The sequence below is a fragment of the Ostrea edulis genome, chromosome 4 (assembly GCF_947568905.1).
Source record: "Ostrea edulis chromosome 4, xbOstEdul1.1, whole genome shotgun sequence".
Classification (NCBI taxonomy): domain Eukaryota; kingdom Metazoa; phylum Mollusca; class Bivalvia; order Ostreida; family Ostreidae; genus Ostrea; species Ostrea edulis.
The window spans coordinates 77,925,138-77,950,649 of NC_079167.1; the positions used below are offsets into that span (position 1 = coordinate 77,925,138).

Consider the following 25,512-nt stretch of genomic DNA (forward strand, 5'->3'; position numbering starts at 1 on the left):
ACAGCTGTTAACATTTTCGTGAGGAGCAAAGATAGGGCTTGGTAGAGCACTTACTGGATCCAGCAATGTATCTCTATTTGTAAGGGTTTTTATGTAGTTTAGGAATCCAGTATAGGTACGGTAACTCATATTCATTCGACCCATTGACTGGAATATTAAATGTGTCTAAAACTGAAGCATGGTTTTGAAGAATTTCGTCTTTTGAAAGGGCAGTTGGAGTATAAGTATGATTACCAAAAGTGGAATTAATGCCAAGTTCGTTTAAAATACAGTTGTAATAATGAGCCTTACAAACAAAGACAATGTTGTTACTAGCTTTGTCAGTTGGAACCAAAACATATTCCTCATGTAAAACTTATACGGTACCAATTTTGATGCACCAGATGCGCATTTCGACAAATAATGTCTCTTCAGTGATGCTCAACCGAAATGTTTGAAATCCGAAATAACTATGAAGTTTTAGAGCTAAATATAGCCAAAAACAGCGTGCCAAAAAAAGTGAAGCCAAATTCGTCCAAGGATAAGATATATGCATGAGGGAGATAATCCTTAATTTTGAAATGAATTTCTAAATTTTATAACAGCAATTAAATATGCATCCGTATTTTCAAGCTAGTAACGAAGTACCTAGCTACTGGGCTGTAGAGACCCTCATGTAACCTATCTAATTCTTTTATCACTTCTGGTTTACTAAACACAGAAGGATAGATGGTACGTACTTTTGTTTTCATATGTCTAATGCGGGATTTTAATATCCCTCTTATGCTTTTAACCCATTCTGACAATGTATCAAGTTCTTCTTTTTCATATTTAGCCGATCGTCTGGCACAATCTTCGACAGAATTCATATTAGAGATGACGTTCTGTCACCAATTGATAGACCGAGGTTCTCTGTATTTAGGACCTTTAAGAATAAGTGATTCGAGGTCCTCATTTTCAACTATATCAACATAACCAGTAATGACATGTCCAGCTGGACTCTAGTTGAAAGAAGATGAAGAACAAGAACGTGTTGGTGGATTACGTATAAGATGGTCTATATCCAAGCACTGCAAAGTTTGTTTATAATTAAAAAGTTTGGATGCAATAGTAGAAGTATAGCTGTAGGAAATACAGGGTGTAGACTTGAACTTGAAATAAGTTGGAATACACGACTGAACCCTTTTATGACGAAGAATGTTGCTTATGTTGACGGCATCTATTCCTTTGTTTGTAAATTTGAGCTTAAGGAACTCATAATATGAGTTATGAGATTGATCACTGTTCGTTATATTCACCTTTCATCATTGGATAAATTATTTTCTATTTGCTGGATCGTTAAATACTACTATTATTTCTCGCATCTTCTCTTCCTTTTGTTTTAATTTTCTTATTTGTGTTAATGCAAAATGTTATACTTCAACATAGAATACGCGTTACTTGTTAAAAGTAACATGTATATTGTTTCTTAGCAAAGTATATAGAAAATGCTCTAACAGCTTTGGCAATGATGAATCCTTCAAATATAAACATATCAAAATGAAATATCAATAATAATCATCATAATGAATCAGTTTAATTCAAAATACATTTTATGAATGATCTCTTAATGACAGATTCTGATATGAAATATCATTGCGCATGTTGAGTTCGTGATACTGGTGTACATCGTTATCGCTGATTTCTGATGGCGGTGATATTTCGGCACTAGTGATATGTTCAGATGAACGCTTCTCTTGTTTTCTGTTATAGAGTAGCCTAGAATATAGTAGAATTGATATGAATTATAAAGACTTTATGGACTCATGCAGAATATTCATAACCCACAAACATATCTTACCTCAATAATATAACAATGACAACGACCAGGCTAAAGTTGATAATCAGTAAGATAGATAAGGCTACGATGTATGTATCCGGGGTAATATACTCGTCATTACTAACAATAGGTACCCCTGAAAGAAAACAATATTCAAGTTTTAAATTCTTTATTACTACCTGATCACCAGAACATATGATAGATTACAATTTGTGTAAAAATTCAGATTCTAGATTTTTTTTTTTGGGGGGGGGGATTATTTGAAAATGTTTAATATCATATTTTGTACAACTATGGAGTAACTAACTGAAAATGACCCACAATAGCTCAGAAAGATTTAACAGAGATCAGCAGATCGCTTCACTGGTAATACAGCTGTAAAACAGTACTGGTTCAAAAGATGATAAGTGAAGATAACGAACAGTGATCTGAAAAAGTATAAACGATGATAAACTTCGGTATCAAATCAAAGTAACAGTTATCACTAAATATTGGTGATATCGCGAGTAAAACCATCACTACAGTGTACAAACCTCCAAGGAAAACACGTCAAGTGAGATTTGATTTGGGGAAATGATATTCCAAGTTTAGTGTTTTACTTTTTGAACGTAAAGGTTATTTAAGTTCAGGGAAATCAAGGAATGTTTGAAATGCAGAGTTGTAAATATCTCTAGACGTTAATCATATTTTGAATAAAACAGAATGCATCTCTTGCGCATCGTGTTAGCCAGAACTGTCAATGGTATAGTTAATGAAAGATGAAGATAACGAACAGTGATCAATCTCATAACTCCTACAAGCAATACAAAATAGATAGTTAGGCAAACACGGACCCCTTGACACGCCAATGGTGAGATCAGGTGCCTAGGTGGAGTAAACATCCCCTGTCGACCGGTAACACCCGCTGTTAGCCCTATATCTTGATCAGGTAAACGGAGTTATCCGCAGTCAAAAACAATGTGCCAAGAACGGCTTAACGTTTGGTATGAGACACGTCAGACAGCATTTGACCCAATGATGGGTTGTATTGACGAACTAGATCGTTATAACGACCATAAAATTTGCAAAATGCTGACTTCTATCAAGACTGTTGAAGTCCCTGTACTATCAAGTTGTTTGTCAGTAGCTTACCTCTATTTAAAAACTGACTATATGCAGAACAAGCTCTTGCATATCGAATCAGTTGAGATATATAAACACCATATGATATATAAACACCAGATGCCGGTGATAATGGAATATTGCTACATAAGTATGGGACGTTTACGATGGAGAAACTGAAATCATCCCGTTTGTCATACTGTTGAGTTGTCAGTTTGCCGTTAATGTCTACTTTCAATAAAAGATGTAAGTATGAAGCAGAAGTAGATGACTCTGTAGTGTCCTTTATTTCGAGCTCACAGGGATATATTAAATCGACATATGAATGAAATCATATGGTATAATGGATTTATTTATACAGGTATGTATGCTAAAAATAATATATCCTGTGAATTAGATAAAAATTGTATTTAGTAATGTACTGTTGGTACACCCGGCTGTGTGTGAGTAATTCCACACGATATTTCATTTGTATGGATTCAAGTGGTAAGTCGACGAGGTAAATACGTAACTTATACATTTGTATAATATGGTTCTATTTTGAACATTAGCTTTTATTCCCATTGTGATTGCTAGTTCACGAAAGAGGGAGGAGGCTTTAAGCGATATATGCAAGGTGAAGAGCGATATATATATTGCCGAAATATTTAATGCAGAGAGTCTAAAAGTTGTAAGACATGATCAAGGCAGCATTAATGTCATGCTTTGTATCTCAGTAAAGTTAAGGAAACAGGAATTTACAAGAGCTTTTAACAAGCTTGATATTTGTCTTTTCAGTAGATAGATGAAATAATTGTTTATGAATATGAGTTCGACACGTACTTTCACTACAGCCAGGGGACATTGTCCACCCAGAGGAAAATGTGCAGGATCCGCCAACATTATCACATTCGCCGAGGCAGTTCTGAGTACAATTCTGGGAGCAGTTTATTCCATATGTTCCGTTGTCACATGCTTAAATACATAAAATACAGATGGTCTCAGTTAATGAAAAAGGAGCAATATTATGTTATACGTATATTATTTGTGCGTCGTTGAAAAATTTTGTCTTCTGTTTGTATTTCTACGCTGGGTTTTGAAACTTATAATAATGTCTGATTTGCCCACCACATTTTGGAAAACGCACCAATTTATGAAACAATTTGATATATTTTATTAATGTTTAAACTAAGACCTAAAACTTTCTTTTTAATAGCGTAGGTGCTTTTGTGCAATTCATAAATGAACACATTGAAAACACGTACAGTGCATTACAAACATTATTTAGGATTTTTGATTTGTTTTGTCTGTTTTATCATGTCCCTTCGAGAATTCCTCACTCAAAGTTAGGCATCACAAACTGGGATTTATAAGGTACTGACGCCTGCTGCAACAGGGGACCTCCATTTTTAAATTTTCTTCCGATAGACCCGCGGCTCACACTTCTAAATGCCGAATGTTTTGCGAAGGAAAACTCAATACTTGTTTCTACGACTAATGTTTGACATAACAAAAGAACGAGCGGGGCTCGAACTGACAATGACCCTGACTCAAGGCGAAATGTTTTACCACTGAGTCAACAACGTAAATGATACATTGTTATACATGAATATGATTATGGATTCATGCACTATTCTGAGCATAGAAATTAGTATTCTAATATATACGGCGGGTGTGACCGGTCAACAGGGGATGCTTACTCCTCCTAGGCACCTGATCCCACCTCTGGTATGTCCAGGGGTCCGTGTTTGCCCAACTATCTATTTTGTATTGCTTATGGTAGTTATGAGATTGATCACTGTTCGTTATCTTCATCTTGCACCTAAGGCATTACATCTGTGTGTGCGTGTGTGTATTTCATTATTATTATTTTAATACGCCCTAAAACTGATGTTTATTCTTATCTAGTATATTTATGGTATCTTGTGTTTTCATGTTTTATATGTACAATCAGGATATGTACAGCTACGGACTGTTTACATGTGATAACACCTTTTATATCATTGCTTTTTAATGTTTTATTTATTTTCTATGTATTATGTGTATAACATTCTGTTGTAAGGCATATATGCCTTGTAAAGCAACCTTGAGCGTACATAGTGTATGAAAAGGGTGCTATATAAATATGGTATTATTTATTTATTTATTAATGAAAGCATAGTTTACAAACACTTAAAAAATTACTATATTGATAATGTTAACATGCAACTCCAAAAATCGAATTCTTTAAACGTGCAAAATTACTATTCTATAGTAGAATTAGAAAGAATTATGAATTACAAAACTATTTGAAATTTTCAATTGTGAAAGTATTATGCTCTTAAAGAGTTAAGAATATCTGCCCACCCTTTAGAAATTGAAACTGGTATATATTCAAAACCATGTATTTCAAACCGTTTCTCCCAGTTTTGTAAAACTTCTGTTGAATTAGATGAGTTACATTCTTTATATGACTGTTTTATGAATAACGACAAGAAAGTAATATTACCCTTTGAACATCTACGATTCAAATGATGATACATCAAAGGGAAACCATTGTAAATTATTATGCAACCTTGTCAATGCAGTTCATGCTAGAAGGTTATGTGAATTTTTATATGAAAATTTTGACTTGTGCAACAAACGTAAAATGCTGTGATTATACCAATGAAAGGCGAAAATAACGAACAGTGATCAACTCATAACTCCTATAAGCAATACAAAATATATAGTCGGGTAAACACGGACCCCTGGAAACACCAGAGGTGGAATCAGGTGCCCAGGGGGAGTGATCATGGTATATGCAATACTAAATTGCATACATGCAGTTTGACGTCACATGTACATGTCAAATATATATACCTGTATTTACATATATGTATATCTTGGATTACAGCCTTCGTCACATTTTCCTGTTGTTCTGTTACAGGGGAGGTAACTCAGACACTGTCCACTACAGTTATACACACAATCAGGGCCGTATGATTCTGCAGGACACTCTGATAGAATACAATACAAATCGGAATATTTGCTGTCATTCACCGGCATTGGTGACGTCTCCATATGAGTGAAATATTCTCGAGAGGGATGTCAAACAATATTCAATCAATCTATGGTTTGACGGGGCCGAGAATGAACCCCGGGCTCAACATTAGATATTTTAATGTAGAATAACGTAATTAAGATAACTCCAAGATGAGTTACTTCCCCTTTTCAAACGTTCAGCGGTGAAAGTTATACAATTTTGCATATGGACAATTACGAAATGGTATCGTACGTTTTTTGTATACCAGGTATATTTAGCATAGCTAGTGATTTACAATCCCAGTTCCACTAAAGCTATAACACTGCAAAAAACGAAATTGACTGATGTATTGAAAATGAAGATATTTCGTCTGATGTACTGATATCGAATCTTTTATTTTTTGACTTTCAATGACATATTAAATGTAACAGTCAAGGAGTTAGTGTCAACATTTACTATAATTTATTCAATAATGTACATTATATGATAGCAATTTGAATTCGATTGACAGAATTTGGAATGGTTTAATTACCTTATGGAACTTTTATATACTTCAAAGAATACAATCTTAATAATTTGGTAAAAACCGATTGCATGAAGTAATTGTACACAACATTTTACGTCTACAAATTGAAGTGCTACATGTAACTTGACGAAATGATTGTAAATAGAACTATTCTACTTCGATCGATACACACATTGTGATTCTTAGTACCTGAGGGAAACAATTGAAATGTAGTGTAGGATGTGTGGTGACAAACTCCAAAGATCTTGAGGCTTGACCCAGGAAGCCGTTGCTCTAATCACTGACTTTGCGACCATGACTTACAAACGTAACAGTTAACTAGAGATCGTTTTTATGAAAAACAAATTTCTCAAGAGCTTCCTAAATTGGAAGTGCTCCAAATAAAACCTCCCTTTAATGTACTGCTTGGTATGAAGGATAAAGCATGAGCAGGACAATATACACTATGAACTGCAGAAAGCCACATAGGAAAAGTGTTCATAAACTATTTTACCACCCACCCCTCATAGTCACCAGAACTTTAAGGATAACAAATGGATCCCCTTGTTCCGATAATTGTACAAAATTTAAGTTAATCGGATAAGCAATATAGGAGAAGTGATCACAAGCTATTTTAACATTATCCACCCCTCTTAGATCTATTATAACTTTACTAAAATAATTGGATCATCCTGTCCCGACAATATGCACATCTACAAATAGCAATGAAGCATTGTACAAAGTTTTAAGTTTATCCGGTAAGCTATATAGGAGGAGAAGCGTTCACAAGATTTTGTGACAGACAGACGGACGGATGGATGAAAAGTACAAAAACAATGTTTCCCCCTGAAAGAGGGGAGACATAACAATATGCTATATGGGGGGAGATATAATTCTTCAGAGATAGAGTATTTTCAAAAATAGAATATTCGTTGGCAAAATATAAGTTAGACACTTACTTTCACTACAATTAGGGGGCCCTGTCCACCCAGAGGAACAGGTGCAGGATCCGTCAACAGAATCACAAAAGCCCACGCAGTTCTGAGAACAATTCTGGGCGCAGTTGAGTCCATATGTTCCTTCCTCACATGCTTAAATACATACACTATGAACATATTCGCAATTAATGAGAAATGAACAATAAGTGTTACTATCCTTTATAAAGTACATACTTTTGTTGCAGAAACTTCCCAAGTAACCGGGAATACAGCCCTCCAAACAAGATCCATTGATTGGATTACATGTCATATATCTGCAATGACTGCTGCAGTGATTTCCACAACCTTTGCCGTACGTTTTTACCGAGCATTCTAGAAGAACATTAGATGGAAGCAATATAAGTTTATTTATTTATCATTCGAGCTTTTCCTGCAAGATGAAAAATTGAAATTCGGACATCTAACAACAATCAATCCCATAAATTCTATAAAGAGCACAACATTGAGAACAGGACAAACACAGACCGATGGAAACACCAGGTGGAATCAGATGTCATGGAGGAGTACGCATACCCTGTTGACCGATCACACCCGTCGTGGACCCTAGATCTTATTCAAGTAAACGGAGTAATCCGTAGTCAAAATTAGCATAAAATGAATGATCTAACAATCGGTAATAAACACGTCAGACTGCATTAAATATACGTGTATGATGATGTATGTCATATGTAGATAAAGCTCAGATATATTCTAAAAATTAACAGTATTATAGAAATGCATTTTGGAAAAATAGGTATGCACTTTATTGATCATTTTTGTACTAATTTGTTGATCATTTGAAATACCGAAGCTGAAATATTTAAAAGCTATATGATGCAAAGAATATTAGTAAGAAACGTCATATCAAGAATTACTCTTTTCGCATTTGAGGGTCCTCCATCCCGGTTTACATCCGTATGTACAGCTGCCTGTGATATGGTCACATGACTGATTGACACAGTTCTCGTTACATCGTATAGAGCAGTTTTCTCCATACCAACTATCAATGCAAACTAAAAGAAGAGAAATGGACAATGATAATTATCTCAAAATATCAAAATTTACTACGGTTGCTAGGGATATTTTGCCACTGATTTGTTTTCGCTAATACCCTATAAGGGTCAATCCAATGTTACGTGAATATACGTATTACTTTAGACTACCAATAATCAGTATTGTGCAAATAAAAAACGGAGCAAAATTGTTTTTCAATCCATCCTGAAAAAAATGGCACAGGACAAATATTTCCAAAGATACCATATCTATTTTTCTTTGATAATTCTTGATGAATAACACGTATTTTGAATAAAATCAAAATAAGCTTCCATAACACATCTCATAACACAGTTCATAAACTGTCACATAGCATGTCATATTTCATATTGCCACGAAGCAGATACTTTTCATAAACCTTAAGTACACAAAAATTTCATTGTTTGGATTCTCTTCGATATGTGACAGTAGGATAAGGTCAGTGAGCCAGTTGCAATATGTATGTGAATCGTCAACATTTCTGAAGAATGAGTTGTATATTCATAGGGAGATACATTGTCATTTGTCATTGATACCGCACACATGACTCAAGAAATGATTTCCACATCACTTCCCGGTCGCGCTAGCGCAGTGATGGAGTACTCGCCTTGTAACCGGGAGGTCGTGAGTTCGAGTTCCTCTCATGCCATGGCCGCCTCAAACCTACGATGTAATCATACATGTAGGTAGTGGTTGTTCTTTTACTAAACACTCGACATTTAGAAGTTAAAATCATAATCTTTCGGATATGACCTTAAAAACGGAGATCCCATGTCGTGACAGGTTTTTGCACAATAAAGACTCTTGCTAATTCTCTTGATTAATTAACTTCCTTGATGCTTTCAATTTAAGAAAAATGAATAATAAATGGAGTAAATTTTTGAATTTCAAGGACAGACAGATATAGCTATGTATGTATGCTATTTAGAGGAAAAGTTCAAATTCATTTCAGACTGCAAGTTTGTTGTATTTAAGAACTGGATATTTACTTTCCTCGCATCTATTTCCTTTGAATCCATCGTCACATCCATGTTCACAATGTCCGTCTCTATGGTTACAATGATTACTTTCAGATTGACAATGGGAACTGCACCTCTCTGAACAATTCAATCCGTACCGACCAACTGAACAGACTACCAATGTGATTAAAAATTGTTTATAATTTCATCATATCAAAATGTTCTTGAGCAAATCATGACCGGATTCAAGTGTCAAAATCATTTAATGATAACCATATTAGAGAGATATCATGTATGTTTTGAATTATACAGTTATTGACTGGGTCCGATGACAGGTGCTGTTTGATTGACCAGACGGCCACAGATCCGTTCGAGGATTAAACAAAATAGCCGTTGTCCGAGGACACAGTCTATAACTATTTGTTATACATCTTCATTTTCTAGGTATAGTTTTTACCAGATGCACATGGTTTGTTGAGGTTTAACAAGACAGAATGATTGCGTACATTTATAAACGTGTCCACTACATTTGTAGTTTAAAAGAAAACATACCCAATGTCCTAATTGATAACCAATAATTACTTTTGTCGTGTTTCTGCTCTGTGTTTCATATAATAAATGTGGGAGTGGGTTTAACAGTTAAAATGTTGGTTCTAAATCGTATAAGTTTTAGATGGGAACATATTTTAGGTGTATAACAAAATAAAATATTAAAGTACAATACTATTTAGAGCTTACTTCATCAACTTAGAAACAAGAAATACTTCTGTAATACCACCGATAACGTATTTAAAACATCAAACTACACTTTCAACATCAACCTTTATCACAGAGTTCCCCGGTATATCCTGGATTACAACCTCTGTCACATCTTCCTGTTGCCCTGTTACAGCGGAGGTAACTCAGACACTGTCCACTACAGTTATACACACAATCCGGACGGTATGATTCTGCAGGACACTCTGGTAAAATATGATTTAATCCAACAATTTATTATTTTGAAAAAGCGTATACTTTTCCGTTTCACATCTGAAGCTACTTTTTTTGTTGTTTTTTATAAGTGTAAATTTACAATGCATTGATATTTCATCGTTTTTATCTTTAAAAAATTCCACTACAGTTAGTATATGTATTTTATTTGTTTCAGACATCTTTAAGGTAACGACAAATGAATTACGTGTGTTGCAATGTATTCCTGTCCATCCGTTGTCACATCCATAGTCACATTGTCCAGTGGTCTGATTACAGGACAGGTTGTCTCTGCAGTGTCCAGTACACGTAGATCTACACTGTAAACCGTAATATCCAGCTGGGCATGCTACGAAAATTACACTCTTTTGAAAATATATCATTTTGAATTGCATTTATTTATGAGAGAGTAAATCATATTTTACTGAAGTATTAAAAGTAATCTTACATTTGTTACAAAAACCTCCCACCCATCCTGCAGTACAACCCAAACACGTTCCGTTGACAATATCACATCTCAATTCCTGACAGTTGTTTGGACAGGGTAGATCACAGTTATATCCATACACACCGGGATCTTTACAACCTTTAGATATATACAGATACAATTTTAGATATATACATGTTACACACCACAACATAGGCTGCAACATAAAGAGGTTTATCCTCATCATATCAATAAGCATGTCCTTTATATTTGAGCCACATGCTCTATTTTGTGCTTCAAAATTGTTATTATAACTTATTGCTGTCTTTTTCACTTACGTTATTACTGTAATATACATGTATGTTCCGTGTATTTGCAACCTATAAGCAGTACAACTTTTCGAAATAAACAAAACAATACACTCATCATAAAATTGTAAACGGATTTGTTTATTTCTAACACACTGGATAATGATGTAGTACAATACAACACACATTATTATTATATTTATCATATTAATTTACATTTATCATCCACTAAATGGATTTTTAATTGTATAATTGGTAGCATGATATTACCTGTTACGGTTACTTCACATAATTCAGTGAAAACTATAGTTGTTTGATATCCAGTAGGATAAGTTGTCCCGTCAAGTCTTTCATTGTAGAATATAACGTAACGTGCATATTTAACACAAGTTGTACTGAAATCCAAGGTCGGTAACTCCTGTCCGTTCTTGTAACACAGATACCCATCCTCCTTTATAGTTGTGTTTGACACATAGAGTGAAAAACCAGCAAAACGTCCTCTTTGTCTCATAACTGAAATTATCAATTTTTGATGACACTGTTATCAGTTGGAAAAAAGAGAACTACTTTTCCTCGATATATAAGCGATGAGATTTGACGATTTGTATCAAATTTCTATTAGAAAACCACATTTCGTTTATCTATATGATATGTATTTTGATCAAAACATTGAAATCGATGAAGACAACTGGAATATGTAAAATGTTAGTAAAAGAGCACGGTACAAACACGATTGCACCTGTGATAGGTAACCTTTAAAGTGAGCGTCAAGTGAAACGGTCTAAACAATAATGTACTGATACCATTCCCAAAATAGGAAAGTGTAACAACTGTATAATATACTATACACTTATGGACTGTTTAGTAGGGAGACATCACAAATTATCTTGTATTAGTAGGGATATCACCTTCGGACATGATATATTTATTAGAATCTAGAATTAAAGTAATATATCAAATATTTATTGACTTGTGCCGTATTTAGAATTTCAAACGACAACAAAATCGTAAAAACTTTTCCTGCAGATTTAAATACATTTTTAATGGTTTTCGAGGGGTGTAATCAATGTTATCCAAAATTACATGCACTATTTTATTTTATATCCAATGTAATGCATTTATTCGATGTTTATAAGTTTAACTATATACAACAGTTAAACCAGTATCAGCATAACGAACATATTCGATTTTGACGTTTCAATAGAATCACACAAAACAATACGTCCAGTGTAAATGTTCGTAATGTATTTAAAAAAAAGAAGCAAAAGGTAACCATCAAGCAAAATGTAAAATTGCGATAAATTGGGAATATCTATTGTTATCTGTGACCGTTAATGTTGACACCAACGTCATTTTTAGAATTTATTAATTAACGATCCCGCAAATTTTTAATTTACTTTTATCAGAGTTGTCTCGCTTGCGCCATTAAAATTTATAGAGTAGTTACCGCACGTGAGGTAGACAATTCGTGACCAGCCCTCGACCAATAAGATTGATTGTATTATTCTGAAGGATAATAATATTTAGATATTGCGTGTAGATGAGGGTAACATTGAAAATTTTCACCCGATTGTACGGCAAGCACGGACTCCTGGATATACCAGAGGTGGGATCAGGTGCCTAGGAGTAAGCATCCCCTGTCGATCGGTCATACCCACCGTGAACCCTACATGTATATCTTGATAGGTAAATGGAGTCTGTTGACATTTGATCAATCAATACCATGTGATGCTTTGTATATTAATTAGGGTTTTCACGAATATTACAAACGCTGAAACGACGTCGTCTAACAATCTACGGCGAACCGTACTTGCATAAAGTTGACACATGTGATAATTTTTATATCACCCGTTTTCAAATAATGTTATCCGTTGGTAGATACTATCACCCTGGGTCGCGTGCTTATTATTCTCTGAGGGAAATGTTTAGAATGTTTTTTTCAAATGCTTCTCGACCAATCAGATTGAGTATATTACAAGAATTGTGTCAATTGATATCATGTATTTTGTGTGAGACTTTGTGATGCAGCATATGTTAATTTATTTTATGGACAGAAATGCAGAATGATACAGGGGATGCTTACTCCTCTTAGGCACGTAATTCCTCCTCTGGTGTGTCCAGGGGTCTGTCTCTGCCCAACTATCTACTTTGTATTGCTTATAGGAGTTATGAGATTGATCACTGTTCGTTATCTTCACTTTTCATTCTCACGATATATTTCATACAAAAACATCTGATTTGCAAACATTATCATTTCATTATATAATACATACCAGATATTCAAATATCTTTTACTTCCATTTAATTGATGTAGAATTTCTTAAAGTTTTAATTATCATCGTTTACATTCCAAATGGAAATAACGAAATAAATATGAAATATTATCTTTAATCAACGCTATTAACTGTATTAATCTACAAAATACACATCCAAGAAATTTGTTTGACATGATTAATTTGTAGAAGAGAATGAAACCTTTATTTGTGTAATTTTACAGCAATATGATTTCGAATTACCTACATGTAGAGTAGTTACTGAAACTAGCCAGCATGAAAAACTGGCGTAACATCTACATTTTAAATAAAAGTAAATCCAATTAGATGGGTATGATTAGCAGACCGGTAAGAATATAGAAAGATTCGAGTAATTTCTAATTTTTGATCATCAGAGGACTCATTTAGATAATGTTATTAACAATTAAAAAGGGAAAATGAAAACATGGCGAAATAGACATAAAAAGAAAATCACAGCACTTATGTATCAAGACATAGATAATTAAACTATACAAACCATACCATATTGTTCTCCATTGTCTTTGAACTGTATTCTGATGCTGTAGATGCTGAGTACTTTCTCAAGGTCAACATACCACCATGTCCATTTATCTGGAGTTGTAGTTCCAAAAGGTGCTGTCCTTGTACACGTGTTAATGTCTCCATCCACTGCATGACTGGATTGATACAGCTGACATGTTCCAGTTTCTTGACATTTGGGTACCTCCTTGGCTTTGTCGGTCTCCTTATTCTGAGATACGATTTCTGTAAATGAAGAAACATATTCTATTACTATCTGAGTGTGGAAATAATCACCTTTTCACTGATAAACATAATTTTAATCAGAACAAGTAATGGTAGCTGCATCGTCATAATCAATCAAAAATTTGAAATGTACATGTAAAATTTATAGGATCATTCCAGTGTTGCAGTAAGAAAACGACGTGAAATGCATTTATACTTTCCAGGTCGAATAAAACATAATAATCTTGTTGCAAATTTATACAATGTAAACTACATTTTGATGTACGACGGTAACTGAATACTAGTTAAACTTGGTTTAATTTCATTACATTGTGTGAGGAAAACTAATTTGGAATAGGTGGTGCACTGAACTGTAGAAAATGGGGACCTTATCTTGTTTCGGTTTGATTCTTAGTACGGTGTAGTAATATTAGTAACAACACTTCACTAGAACGAATTACGAACGAGAAAGTTAACAGTACAATAGATATAAACGATGTATTGTTTACGTACAGTATCCATAAGACGTAGTCAGTATCATTGATACCAAAACGATAAGTGTCTGCATATTCAAAATTTTAAAACAACAAGGAAGTTTTGTTTTAAATTTAAAGAAAAATATAAGGCGATCAACAGATACCATATTTCTAAAGTTTAGAACATTTAATGACCATGATGAAGTTTAAAGTTTTCCAATATTTCCCTCTTCAGAATTGAAATAATTAATTGGAAAAGAAAGTTTTATACATTTAGATGTGTACAAATTTCTAAAAGACGGATGCGGACTTGTCTTTATACAGTTATACTTGAGGAGACTGATAATGTTTTGGATAATGATCGACAGCGAGCATTTAAAGAGGATCTAAGAAATTACTACTCTGTGGTCAAGGGACAATATGAAACAATCATTTAAAGCTGTATGACCCGATGTTCATGTATTATTTGTGTACATAATTACTTTAAAGCAGATTAATTACTTTATAAAGTTATTAACTTTCCCTTAAGTATATACTTGAAAACAGCTGCATGTAAAAGAAAACAGTGCGAATATTATTTAGAAAGTAAATATAGTGGCTACATATATATAAATCATCCCATAATAGACGTCTATAAATAGACACACGTGCGTCAGGGGAATCCCAACATGATGTATTAACTCATACGCAACTGTCTAGTTTTAAGGCTGAAAGAGCGTAAAACAACAAATTACTAAGACGTATTTGATATTTTTATTTCTATTAAACTTATGGTACGGTACTGTTATAACAAAATACACAACTTTACACAGATAAGACCACCGATGATCTGAAAGTTTGAACTGGTCACGTGAATGTCACTTGAAATGGCAATGACGCTGTTATTTGTAAACATCGATTTAAAATCAAATTATTTGGGTTAAAACAGGTGAAATAATTTATGATATGTCGTACAGTCTAATAACTACATACGTGCGATGATTTAATAGCGTTTTTACGAGATGGAAAAAAATATTATCATTCGGACCATACAGCTTTAAAAGCAGATTGTGAGTCCAAAATGTAGCTGTAGTTGCATAACCCACGAATTGTTTCTTTTTTATGGTAATCAGCTAGTCTATAGATAAGGAGGGGTATTACAAATTATATACATGTTGACATACATGCAGATTATCGAATGACATTGTGAAATATTTCATGCAATATTCATCGATTGATGATAAGGACATATCTTCATCATGGCTTCTCGATTAATTGGTATACACATGGATAGATATTTACTGACATTCTAAGGATAACAAGGTACATTTCTTCAACAACTGTAATATTCTGTTGAGATGAATAGCACTTACTGTTTTGTAATACATAATGAAGTATTAACAAAATCTATCATATTCTGATCAGGTCACTCGCCTTTCTGCATTTAGGATGAAAATGGGAAAATGTGAGGACGACCATTTAGAACGGAGATGGGAAAATGTGAGGGCGACAAAGCGAAATTGCAAGGACGATGGATTGAAACACCATGGTGGAGGAGCAGAGGAAGCTGTCATCCATATCAAGGAGTTTCAAAATTGCATCCTCTTTGTGATCATAAAGGTTTCATATATTCAATAAGTGAATCTCAGCAAATAATGGTAAAATAGCTGATATCGAAATATTCCGATATTTGCGAGTTAAATGATATCAAACCATCATCACCGTGATGAAGTTGTTCAGGTCAGCATACTGGAATTTAGAGATACCATAAGTGATGTCCCTTATACGTATGTCGGTCATTTCAAGTGATGGATGGACTTCCATGGCAGTATGCAAGGTGAAGATAACGAACAGTGATCAATCTCATAACTCCTACAAGCAATACAAAATAGATAGTTGGGCAAACACGGACCCCTGGACACATCAGAGGTAGGATCAGGTACCTAGAAGGAGTAAGCATCCCCTGTTGACCGGTCACACCCGCCGTGAGTCCCATATCCTGATCAGATAAACGGAGTTATCCGCAGTCAAAATCAGTGTGGCAAGAACGGCTTAACAATCGATACGAAACACGTCAGACAGTATTTGACCCAATTCGAGGTTGTATTGACGAACTAGATCGTTATAACGACCATAGAATTTGCAAAATGCTGACTTCAATCGAGACTGTTGAAATCCCTGTACCATCAACTTGTTTGTCAGTAGCTTACCTCGATTCAAAAACTGACTCTACCCAGAACAAGCTCTTGCATATCGAATCAGTTGAGATATATAAACACCATATGCCGGTGATAATGGAATATTGCTACATAAAGGTGGGAATTTGACGATGGAGAAGCTGAAATCATCCCGTTTGTCATACAGTTGAGTTGTCAGTTTGCCGTTAATGTCTACTTTCAATAAAATATCTAAGTATGAAGCAGAAGTGGACGACTCTGTGGTGTCCTTTATTTCGAGTTCACAGGGATATCTCAAATCGTGGTGGGGTGTCAATTCTTTAACATATTGTTAGTTATTTTGGGCAGCAACAATGTTACTCTAAAATATCAATTTATCCTACATTTGAACAAAATTAACAGTTCTAAATTTTGTCTGCGGTTGAACAAAATCGAAACAAGAACGGATATTTGAAACTAGAGTAATTAATCATAACTTACAAAAGAAACAGGGCATTGATATGATATCTTGATAAATTTATAAATCATTTGTATGATGTTCCGGGAGAGGGACATTTTAAATGCCCTACTCCTAATATTTCTTCAGTAAAATACTGAGTAAAGCATTTTCTTTCTTATATAATCAGATACCCCAAATTGATTTATAAATGTCATTGTGTGTCTTATCACATTCCAGTATTATTATATAACAACTTCCAAAAAAATTAAGATCCCGTGGTGATCCAGGTTAGAATAGGTCTTCAGAGTTGCATATCGTACAAGTCCATTTAAATGCCTCCAGGTGAACAGCGGAACGCAATCATGGCTTCTAGTTTATTGAACACTTTACTACATCACCAGGGGAGGAATAATTGTAACATGCATATCAAATAAAATAAGGGAGCAGTTCTTAATATCAGTACACAATATATGGAATACCGTCATACTCAGTACCCCTTGCTGGTCGTGATAGGTGACTAAATGGGGCGGTTCTTCGGATGAGACCGCAAAAAGGGAGGTCCCGTGTCACAGCAAATAATGGTAAAATAGCAGGTGTGACACGATAAATATCCCTTCCTGCTCAAAGGCCGTAAGCGCCGAACATCTAGGTCTAAATTTTGCAGCCCTTCACCGGGAATGGTGACGTCTCCATATGAGTGAAATATTCTCCGGTGGGACGTTAAACAACATAAAAAAAATAGGTACTAGAAGTATGAAAGACACAGGGATTGATGAGTACAATCTACAATTAGCAGTGGAAATTCGGTCTACCTTATATCATATCAACTTGCCATATTTATTTAGCAATATTCCATTATCACCTGCATATGGTGTTTATATATCTCAACTAATTCGATATGCAAGAGCTTGTTCTGCTTATAGTCAGTTTTTTAATCGAGGTATGCTACTGACAAACAACTTCATAGTACAGGGGTTTCAACAATCTCGATTGAAGTCAGCATTTCGCAAATTCTATGGTCGTTATAACGATCTAGTTCGTCAATACAACCTATCATTGGGTCAAATGCTGTCTGACGTGTTTCATACCGATTGTTAGACCGTTCTTGGTACACTGATTTTGACTGTGGATAACTCCGTTTACCTGATCAGCGCATAGGGCTTACGGCGGGTGTGACCGGTCAACAGGGGATGCTTACTCCTCCTAGGCACCTGATACCACCTCTGGTGTGTCCAGAGGTCCGTGTTTGCCCAACTATATATCTATATTATTTTTTAGGAGTTATGAGATTGTTCGTTATCTTGACCATGCATGAGTTTTTCAATGTTTAAAGCTCTGTTATTCAAACAGATATAATTTGTTTATGCGTAGTAATTATGCTGCAGATTAAGAGAAAATACAAGTATTTATAGTTTATATCTGCACTAATGGAATTTCAAGATCATTTCGTACGAAAATGGCATGACCTTGAAATTACACGTTAACAAAAAACATCCTTGACACCCACATTTGCGTGTCTCAAAAGAATGCATCCATTCTATAGTTCTTGCAGACAAAATATAGTATCTCTACGTCTCCAGGTGATATGAGAAGAATCCATCTTTAAAGTTTCCGAAGTTGGATAGATTATTCAATCATGGATGACCTAACAATTTTAAAGTTGTAATGTTCGTATTTTTCCGCAGTTCGATTGTAAAAACGGGAAATAATGTGTTTTAATATAGCTGTTATTATAGGATTAAACATTCTTTTTGAAGAATTTATCGATGTGTAAACTCCGGGCATTTTACTCACAAACTGAATAAAAGTGCGAAGCACTTTTATGTTAAGTTTGTGAGTAAAATGCCCGGAGTTTACACATCGATAAATTCTTCAAAAAGAATGTTTGATTCTTATAATTCCAAATCATTCACTTCATTAACAATTGCAAAAATTTGAATTGTTTCCCCGCACTATGTTATTTGTTTTCAGGCGTGTATGAATACATCGCGTTTTCGGATTTATTAATGTATAAACTCTTGTTCAGCTTTATTTTTGTCCAATGAAAACACTTCTAATAAATAACATTGGAATTATTGTCCAATATTGATTAATAAGAGTGCTGTATGTTGTCACAAATGCAGCATATAGCCATCGTTCAAGTAGATATTAGGCCAAATTTTACAATTAAATTTGGTTACATGCAGATGTTATCTAGTATTATATAATTATATATATATATATATATATATATATATATATATATAAGCACTTAAGTTCCAACAACACCAGATGCCTCAAAGTGTCGGATCCCTAACATGGATACAAGGTCAAATACAAAAAATTATACAAAGCACTAAAATGACCAACGACACGAACAACGAGATTGTCTAATTTTCGGGACGACCCGTCCCTTCTTCAGGACAAACGAAAACAATTACATAATGTGGTCAATATCAACAGAGCATAATAACAAAAACTACATATAAATACATTTAGCACTACAACTACACTAATCTACAAACATATTTACAACGCAGACTACATGTTTTTGGTCTTTAGGCTTGCCAATCAATGTTAAAAGTGAAGCGAATTAGGACATGCCTTATTCGTTCAAAGAGCTGATCCAAAATGTCAGAAAAGAAAAACAATAAACTTAATTAATCTTCAGTGGAACGAGTTAACCTAATTACGTTGACAAATAGTAAAGCTAACTCGTACCCAGAGAGATTCTATTTTAACCATGCATAATTTATAACAGATAATAATAAGTAACATATACAAAAAAAAAAAAATAAATAAATAAAAAAAAAAAATGAAAATAAGATATGTAAACGAAGTAAGAGATGAACAAAGTTTGAGAGAAAGATAATGTCAACAACAAGTTTGAATAAGTGAACAAAATGGACCAACTCCAAACAAAAACAAAGAATGTCTGATGTTGATTCAATTTCCTGGGCTGCCTATTCTTTGTTTTTGTTTGGAGTTGGTCCATTTTGTTCACTTATTCAAACTTGTTGTTGACATTATCTTTCTCTCAAACTTTGTTCATCTCTTACTTCGTTTACATAGCTTATTTTCATTTATTTATTTATTTATTATTTTTTTTTTTGTATTTGTTACTTATTGTTATCTGTTATAAATTATACATGGTTAAAATAGAATCTCTCTGGGTACGAGTTAGCTTTACTATTTGTCAACGTAATTGGGTTAACTCGTTCCACTGGAGATTAATTAAGTTTATTGTTTTTCTTTTCGGACATTTTGGATCAGCTCTTTGGACGAATAAGGCATGTCCTAATTCGCTCCACTTTTAACATTGATTGGCAAGCCTAAAGACCAAAAACATGTACTCTGCGTTGTAAATACGTTTGTAGATTAGTGTAGTTGTAGTGCTACATGTATTTATATGTAGTTTTTGTTATTATGCTCTGTTGATATTGACCACATTATGTAATTGTTTTCGTTTATCCTGAAGAAGGGACAGGTCGTCCCGAAAATTTGACAATCTCCTTGTTCGTGTCGTTGGTCATTTTAATGCTTTATATATATATATATATATATATATATATAGATATATATATATATATATATATATATATATATATATATATAGATATTTATATTTATATACATAATGTTTATTGATATAGCGCCCTATATGACTGTAAATAACCACTCTAAAGCGCTGCACACAATACAAATGATGCAGCGTGTTATAAACGTAGTAAAAGGAAATTATAATAGCACTAAAACAGATGATGTAAAAACAATGCTAGAAAAACATCAATAATGTGAAGTAAAATTACTAAAATCTAAAACATGATATGCATGAAAAAAGTTCCACGCCGTACAGTCGAATACTATAAAATACAATAGTTGCAATAAATATACAATTATACAATTGAAAAAGTCATGTTAAAATGATGGTAAAGAAACCATAAAGATTTAACCACCTATAATACTAATAATATATATATATATATATATATGTATCGGTCAAGTGTGAGTTCTGTCATACATTCTTGATTACCTCGAATCTGAAAACAGCATGGTCTTATATTTGCATAAACTTGAAACCTCTCAAGAAAAGAATGATTTATACCAAGTTTCATTGAAATTGGTGCAGTAGGCGAAAATAAAAACAATGTTTACAGATAGACGACAAACATCATCCGATCAGAAAAGCTCAGTTGAGTTTTCAGCTCAGGTTAGATAGTAAGGTTAAAAATATTGGTCTCAACAGAATGGTCTTATAACAAGAAATGCACACGTGAAATATGAGAACCATATCACTTATCATTCAAAAGTTATGAGCAAGGTTAAAATTTCGGACACATTGTCAGACAAAACAATATGTTCCCGATTATTGTTGTGGGGGTATGAAAAAACTTGAATCCACACAACTTGAGAATGTTTGCAAAATTGATATGATTTAGCGTGACCTTTCTACTGTTGAAAAAAAATGTTTTAATGGGTTTTGTAAATATTCGTATTTAAAACTTTGATCTCCTGATGCGACCCCATCCGATATCTGGGACTCATGAAAACTTGAATTTTAACTACCTCAAGGTATTCAATGTATAATAAAAGGTTATTGAACAATTTTCAATGAATGTTTATTCTAAATAACGATAAAAGTGAAGTTAAGATCAAATTCCCATGACTGGTAAATGATTAGAACCCGATCTTACTTGGAAGAGTTCTCCACTCCTGGTAAAAATGAAAATCTAATTATTTTTTAAAGATTGTGCGGTAAATGATTATCTATATTTCATATTTTCATAAATTTAAAGTTTATGTAACGTTTTACCAAGAGATTTGTGTGATAAATACATTTCTTTTGTAAAATATTTGAATTAAACATGCTCTTTCCAAAGACTTAAATGTAAAATTTTTAAGTGAAATAAATCAAGCGGTAATTAAAATTTTGAAAATCCCTATGTTAGAATAATAATAAGCTCTTGAAAATGATGCTATGATTACAAAATCCCACGATCCATTTACCAGATATGAAATATTATAGAGTTATTGAACTAGTGAATATTGGCACGAGTTGCCTGTGAAAATGCACGAGCTTGTGAATGCATTTTGACAGCCAATGAGTGCCAATATTCACCAACATAAGTTCAATAACCCTTTTATTATATAGCTAAAGTATTTAGTTTTTAAATTATATCCCTTTTCTCTCAAAATACTCCAAAATAGACGAGAATTCATCAATATTGGCATCTTAGGTGAAGGTGTGCAATATCTGCATGCATTTCTTAACGGTTCAAATTAAACCCGTCATTACTGCATGAAGCAAACTGATTTTGTGAATGGGGGTATCATAATTTATATACAGTAAAACATATTGTTTAAATAAATGAATATGATATCAAATACCGGATCTAGCTGTCAGATTCGGAGGACCGTCGTTTACCATTTTGGTTTGTTTACGTCGTTACGGTAACGTCAATATTGAACGCTCATACTCGGAATGTTTCGGGCGCACACAATTTACGCATTGCAAAGTTAGCGTTCAATAAATTCTCAGGATATTGAACGCTAACATTCTCTAGATTTAACGCAGATTTTATAATAGACTATTTATTAGCTATATAACAATGTAAATTTATTGCATGATACTGTAGTGAGGGAGATATGAATATGTATTCACCCAAAAAGAAGTCTATTCCTCGAGGGCAACAATTTTTCTTGGGTGATTAAATTTTCATATCTACCGAAACAAAGCAAGACTACAAAAATGCATTTAAAATTGCAGTCCGGTCATCTATACATTGCATGTAGCTGAGGTCGCCCTAACGGTAACACCGTGCCGACTTTAAATGTTCAACTACTGATGTGGGGAATTTAAACAAAATTAAATTACCACTATTTTATAAAGAAATGTTGTCTTTCTTTAATAGATGTAAAAGCGAACTTAACTTTGATAAAAGATTACCTGATGATATTTTACAACAACCATTATGGAATAACACAAATCTGAAATATAAAGGAAAACCCATTTTCTTCGATAATTGGGCGAGATCTGGTATCTTATATGTTAGTGATTTATTTGATGATGGAATTTTTGAACCGCTAGAACATTATTGAAATATTAATGACAAATTTAACTGGCTATGTGAATACAAAATTATTATGACAATCACGAGAAAAATTCGAGGACTAAACGAGTTTTCAAATTCAAGCTGTGTAAATAAACAAAATGTCAATAATTTTAACTTCCTTCTTGGATTTACCAATATACTTAAAACATCAAGTAATCTTTTTTTATAAAAATTTAGTTGAAAAAAAGTTTTGCAAACCCAATTTTCAGGCATTACTGTCTGAAGAATTCAGAATATTCGGTGATTCTAGTTGGATAAACATTTATAAATGTTAAATTAAAGATTTGAAAGACCAAGAGATAGCGGAATTCAGTTATAAGTTATTGAATAACATATTATGTAATAATGCATATATTAGCAAATGGAAAAAAGATGTAAAGAATGAATGTACACATTGTAAGCAAGTTGAGACTACAAAACATCTGATTTAAGAGTGTGATAATGTTTTAAATATATGGAATATATAGAATATGCAGTTATCTATCCTTCAAAGTTCAATGGAAACACATTGTTGTTGGGTTTTTCTAGAACAAAATGATAAAACCAAATCCTTAAATTTACTTATTACTTATATAGCCTACAGAATATACAAACATAAAATGTTATGTGGATTAGATTCTTTAAGTGAAACGACTTTCAATATGTATAATCATGTTAAAAAAATCATTATGTTTCTATATATCAGTATTGAAGTATATAAATGCAAAAGAGCATAATTTTTTTTAACATCTTTGTAAATTAATGTAACTTGACTGCTGTGAAGAGACCAGTATAAACTATCCTTAAATATTTATCATTATAACTATACGGTCAACTTAGGACTACAGTGTTTATATATTATTCCTTGAGTAATGTCTATGTTATTCTACTGTTGATATATCTACATCAACGTTGTATATGATATTTTCATGATTTCGAAAAATATTTGATATTATGTATTTTCATATAAATTATATATATGCCTTATATAAAATAATATTATAATAATATACATTCAATCCCATGGGCCCCTGGCACCATTGGTGAGAATTAAGAGGGAGTATCCGAGGATATTTTATCGCAAATAGTATGTATACTTTTTAATAAATGATGAAAATATACATAAAAAAAAAAACAACAACACCGCACCGTCAACGTAGTAAAAGGTACAAACAACGAAATACAGTGACATGATAACCAGTTTTTGTGCCTTACGAACTATGAAAGTACAATGACTACGACTTATTGTAACGTCACAATAAACTGTAGTCTACCTTGATTTAAAATTTATTGGAAATGCATAGGGCTGGTGAAGGGGTGAAATATGATGGGGAAATATGATGTTTGAGAGGGATGTATGACGGTTTTATCAAACCTGGCACGTGACTTTCTAGACCAATCAGATTACGATTAGCATAGAGGTTTAAAGGATCGCTATAATTTGATGACTACCCATGACCCTGTTGTGAAGAGTGGAGAGTTTTAAAGATATTTCCTTATATATCACTATGTAAAACTGTGGAACCAAACTACCTCTGGGCATCATACTTAATACCACTAATCATGCCTTTGGTTGTGTTGAATTATTGAAATGTAGAAACTATAAAACCTTGAGGCCCAATAGTGGGTGAGAGTCAATCTAAACTATGCCAGGACGTTTTCATGTAAAGTTAACTTTGTTTGGCTCAGTAGTTCTTGAGGAGAAGATTTTAAATGACCCCATCCTATTCTTGCCCTCTCTTTTACTACTTTCAAAGAAATGTTTTAGTTTTACTCTGATTTTAGAGTAATGCTATTTGAATCAAGATACTGTTTCTGCTATTCTCTTTTCAAAATGACCGGATGCTTACTCTTCCTAGGCAACCGATCCCCGTTTGATATATCCAGGTGTACGTGTTTACACAACTCTCTATTTTGTATTCCTGAAAAGAGTTATGAGATTTCTCACTGTTCGTTATCTTCACTTTTCATTACTTTGACGTAATTTTTTATAGCGCAGTGCATTTGTTAAGTGCTGTAAGTTGTGGCTTGGTGGACCAGCGGATATAACGGAATAGCACTGCTTAGAATAGCAGCTTATGGCATGCGATAGATACTTTAAGATCAATACCAGCTTGCCACAGTTTGCATGAGGAGCATGTGTGAGGGGTCTGTTAGGTATGACCGTCATCTCGTACCCGATCGCTATAACGGATGGATTTGAGCTCGCCTTTCTTGGTAGAGTAGGCATATTTCATCAAAAAGTAATGAACAATCTCGCTGATAAATCCCCTTGGAGGCAGTGCCATTCATGG

The 25,512-nt window shown here is 33.6% G+C and overlaps 2 protein-coding genes across 2 annotated transcripts; both read right to left on the reverse strand.

The window, feature by feature from the left end:
* Positions 1 to 1,548: 1,548 nt before the first annotated feature.
* Positions 1,549 to 5,920, reverse strand: LOC130053854 (multiple epidermal growth factor-like domains protein 10). Its single transcript, XM_056161472.1, has 4 exons — positions 5,752 to 5,920; positions 3,722 to 3,853; positions 1,820 to 1,934; positions 1,549 to 1,737 (listed from the first exon to the last, which is right to left on the reverse strand). The coding sequence occupies exons 1-4, from the start codon at positions 5,918 to 5,920 to the stop codon at positions 1,572 to 1,574; spliced, it is 582 nt and encodes a 193-aa protein (XP_056017447.1). The 3' UTR covers positions 1,549 to 1,571.
* Positions 5,921 to 10,152: 4,232 nt separating this feature from the next.
* On the reverse strand, positions 10,153 to 25,388 carry LOC125648701 (uncharacterized). The gene is made up of 6 exons (XM_056161473.1): positions 25,193 to 25,388; positions 13,855 to 14,097; positions 11,330 to 11,572; positions 10,773 to 10,910; positions 10,428 to 10,673; positions 10,153 to 10,238 (listed from the first exon to the last, which is right to left on the reverse strand). The coding sequence occupies exons 1-6, from the start codon at positions 25,386 to 25,388 to the stop codon at positions 10,153 to 10,155; spliced, it is 1,152 nt and encodes a 383-aa protein (XP_056017448.1).
* Between the last annotated feature and the right edge of the window lie 124 nt (positions 25,389 to 25,512).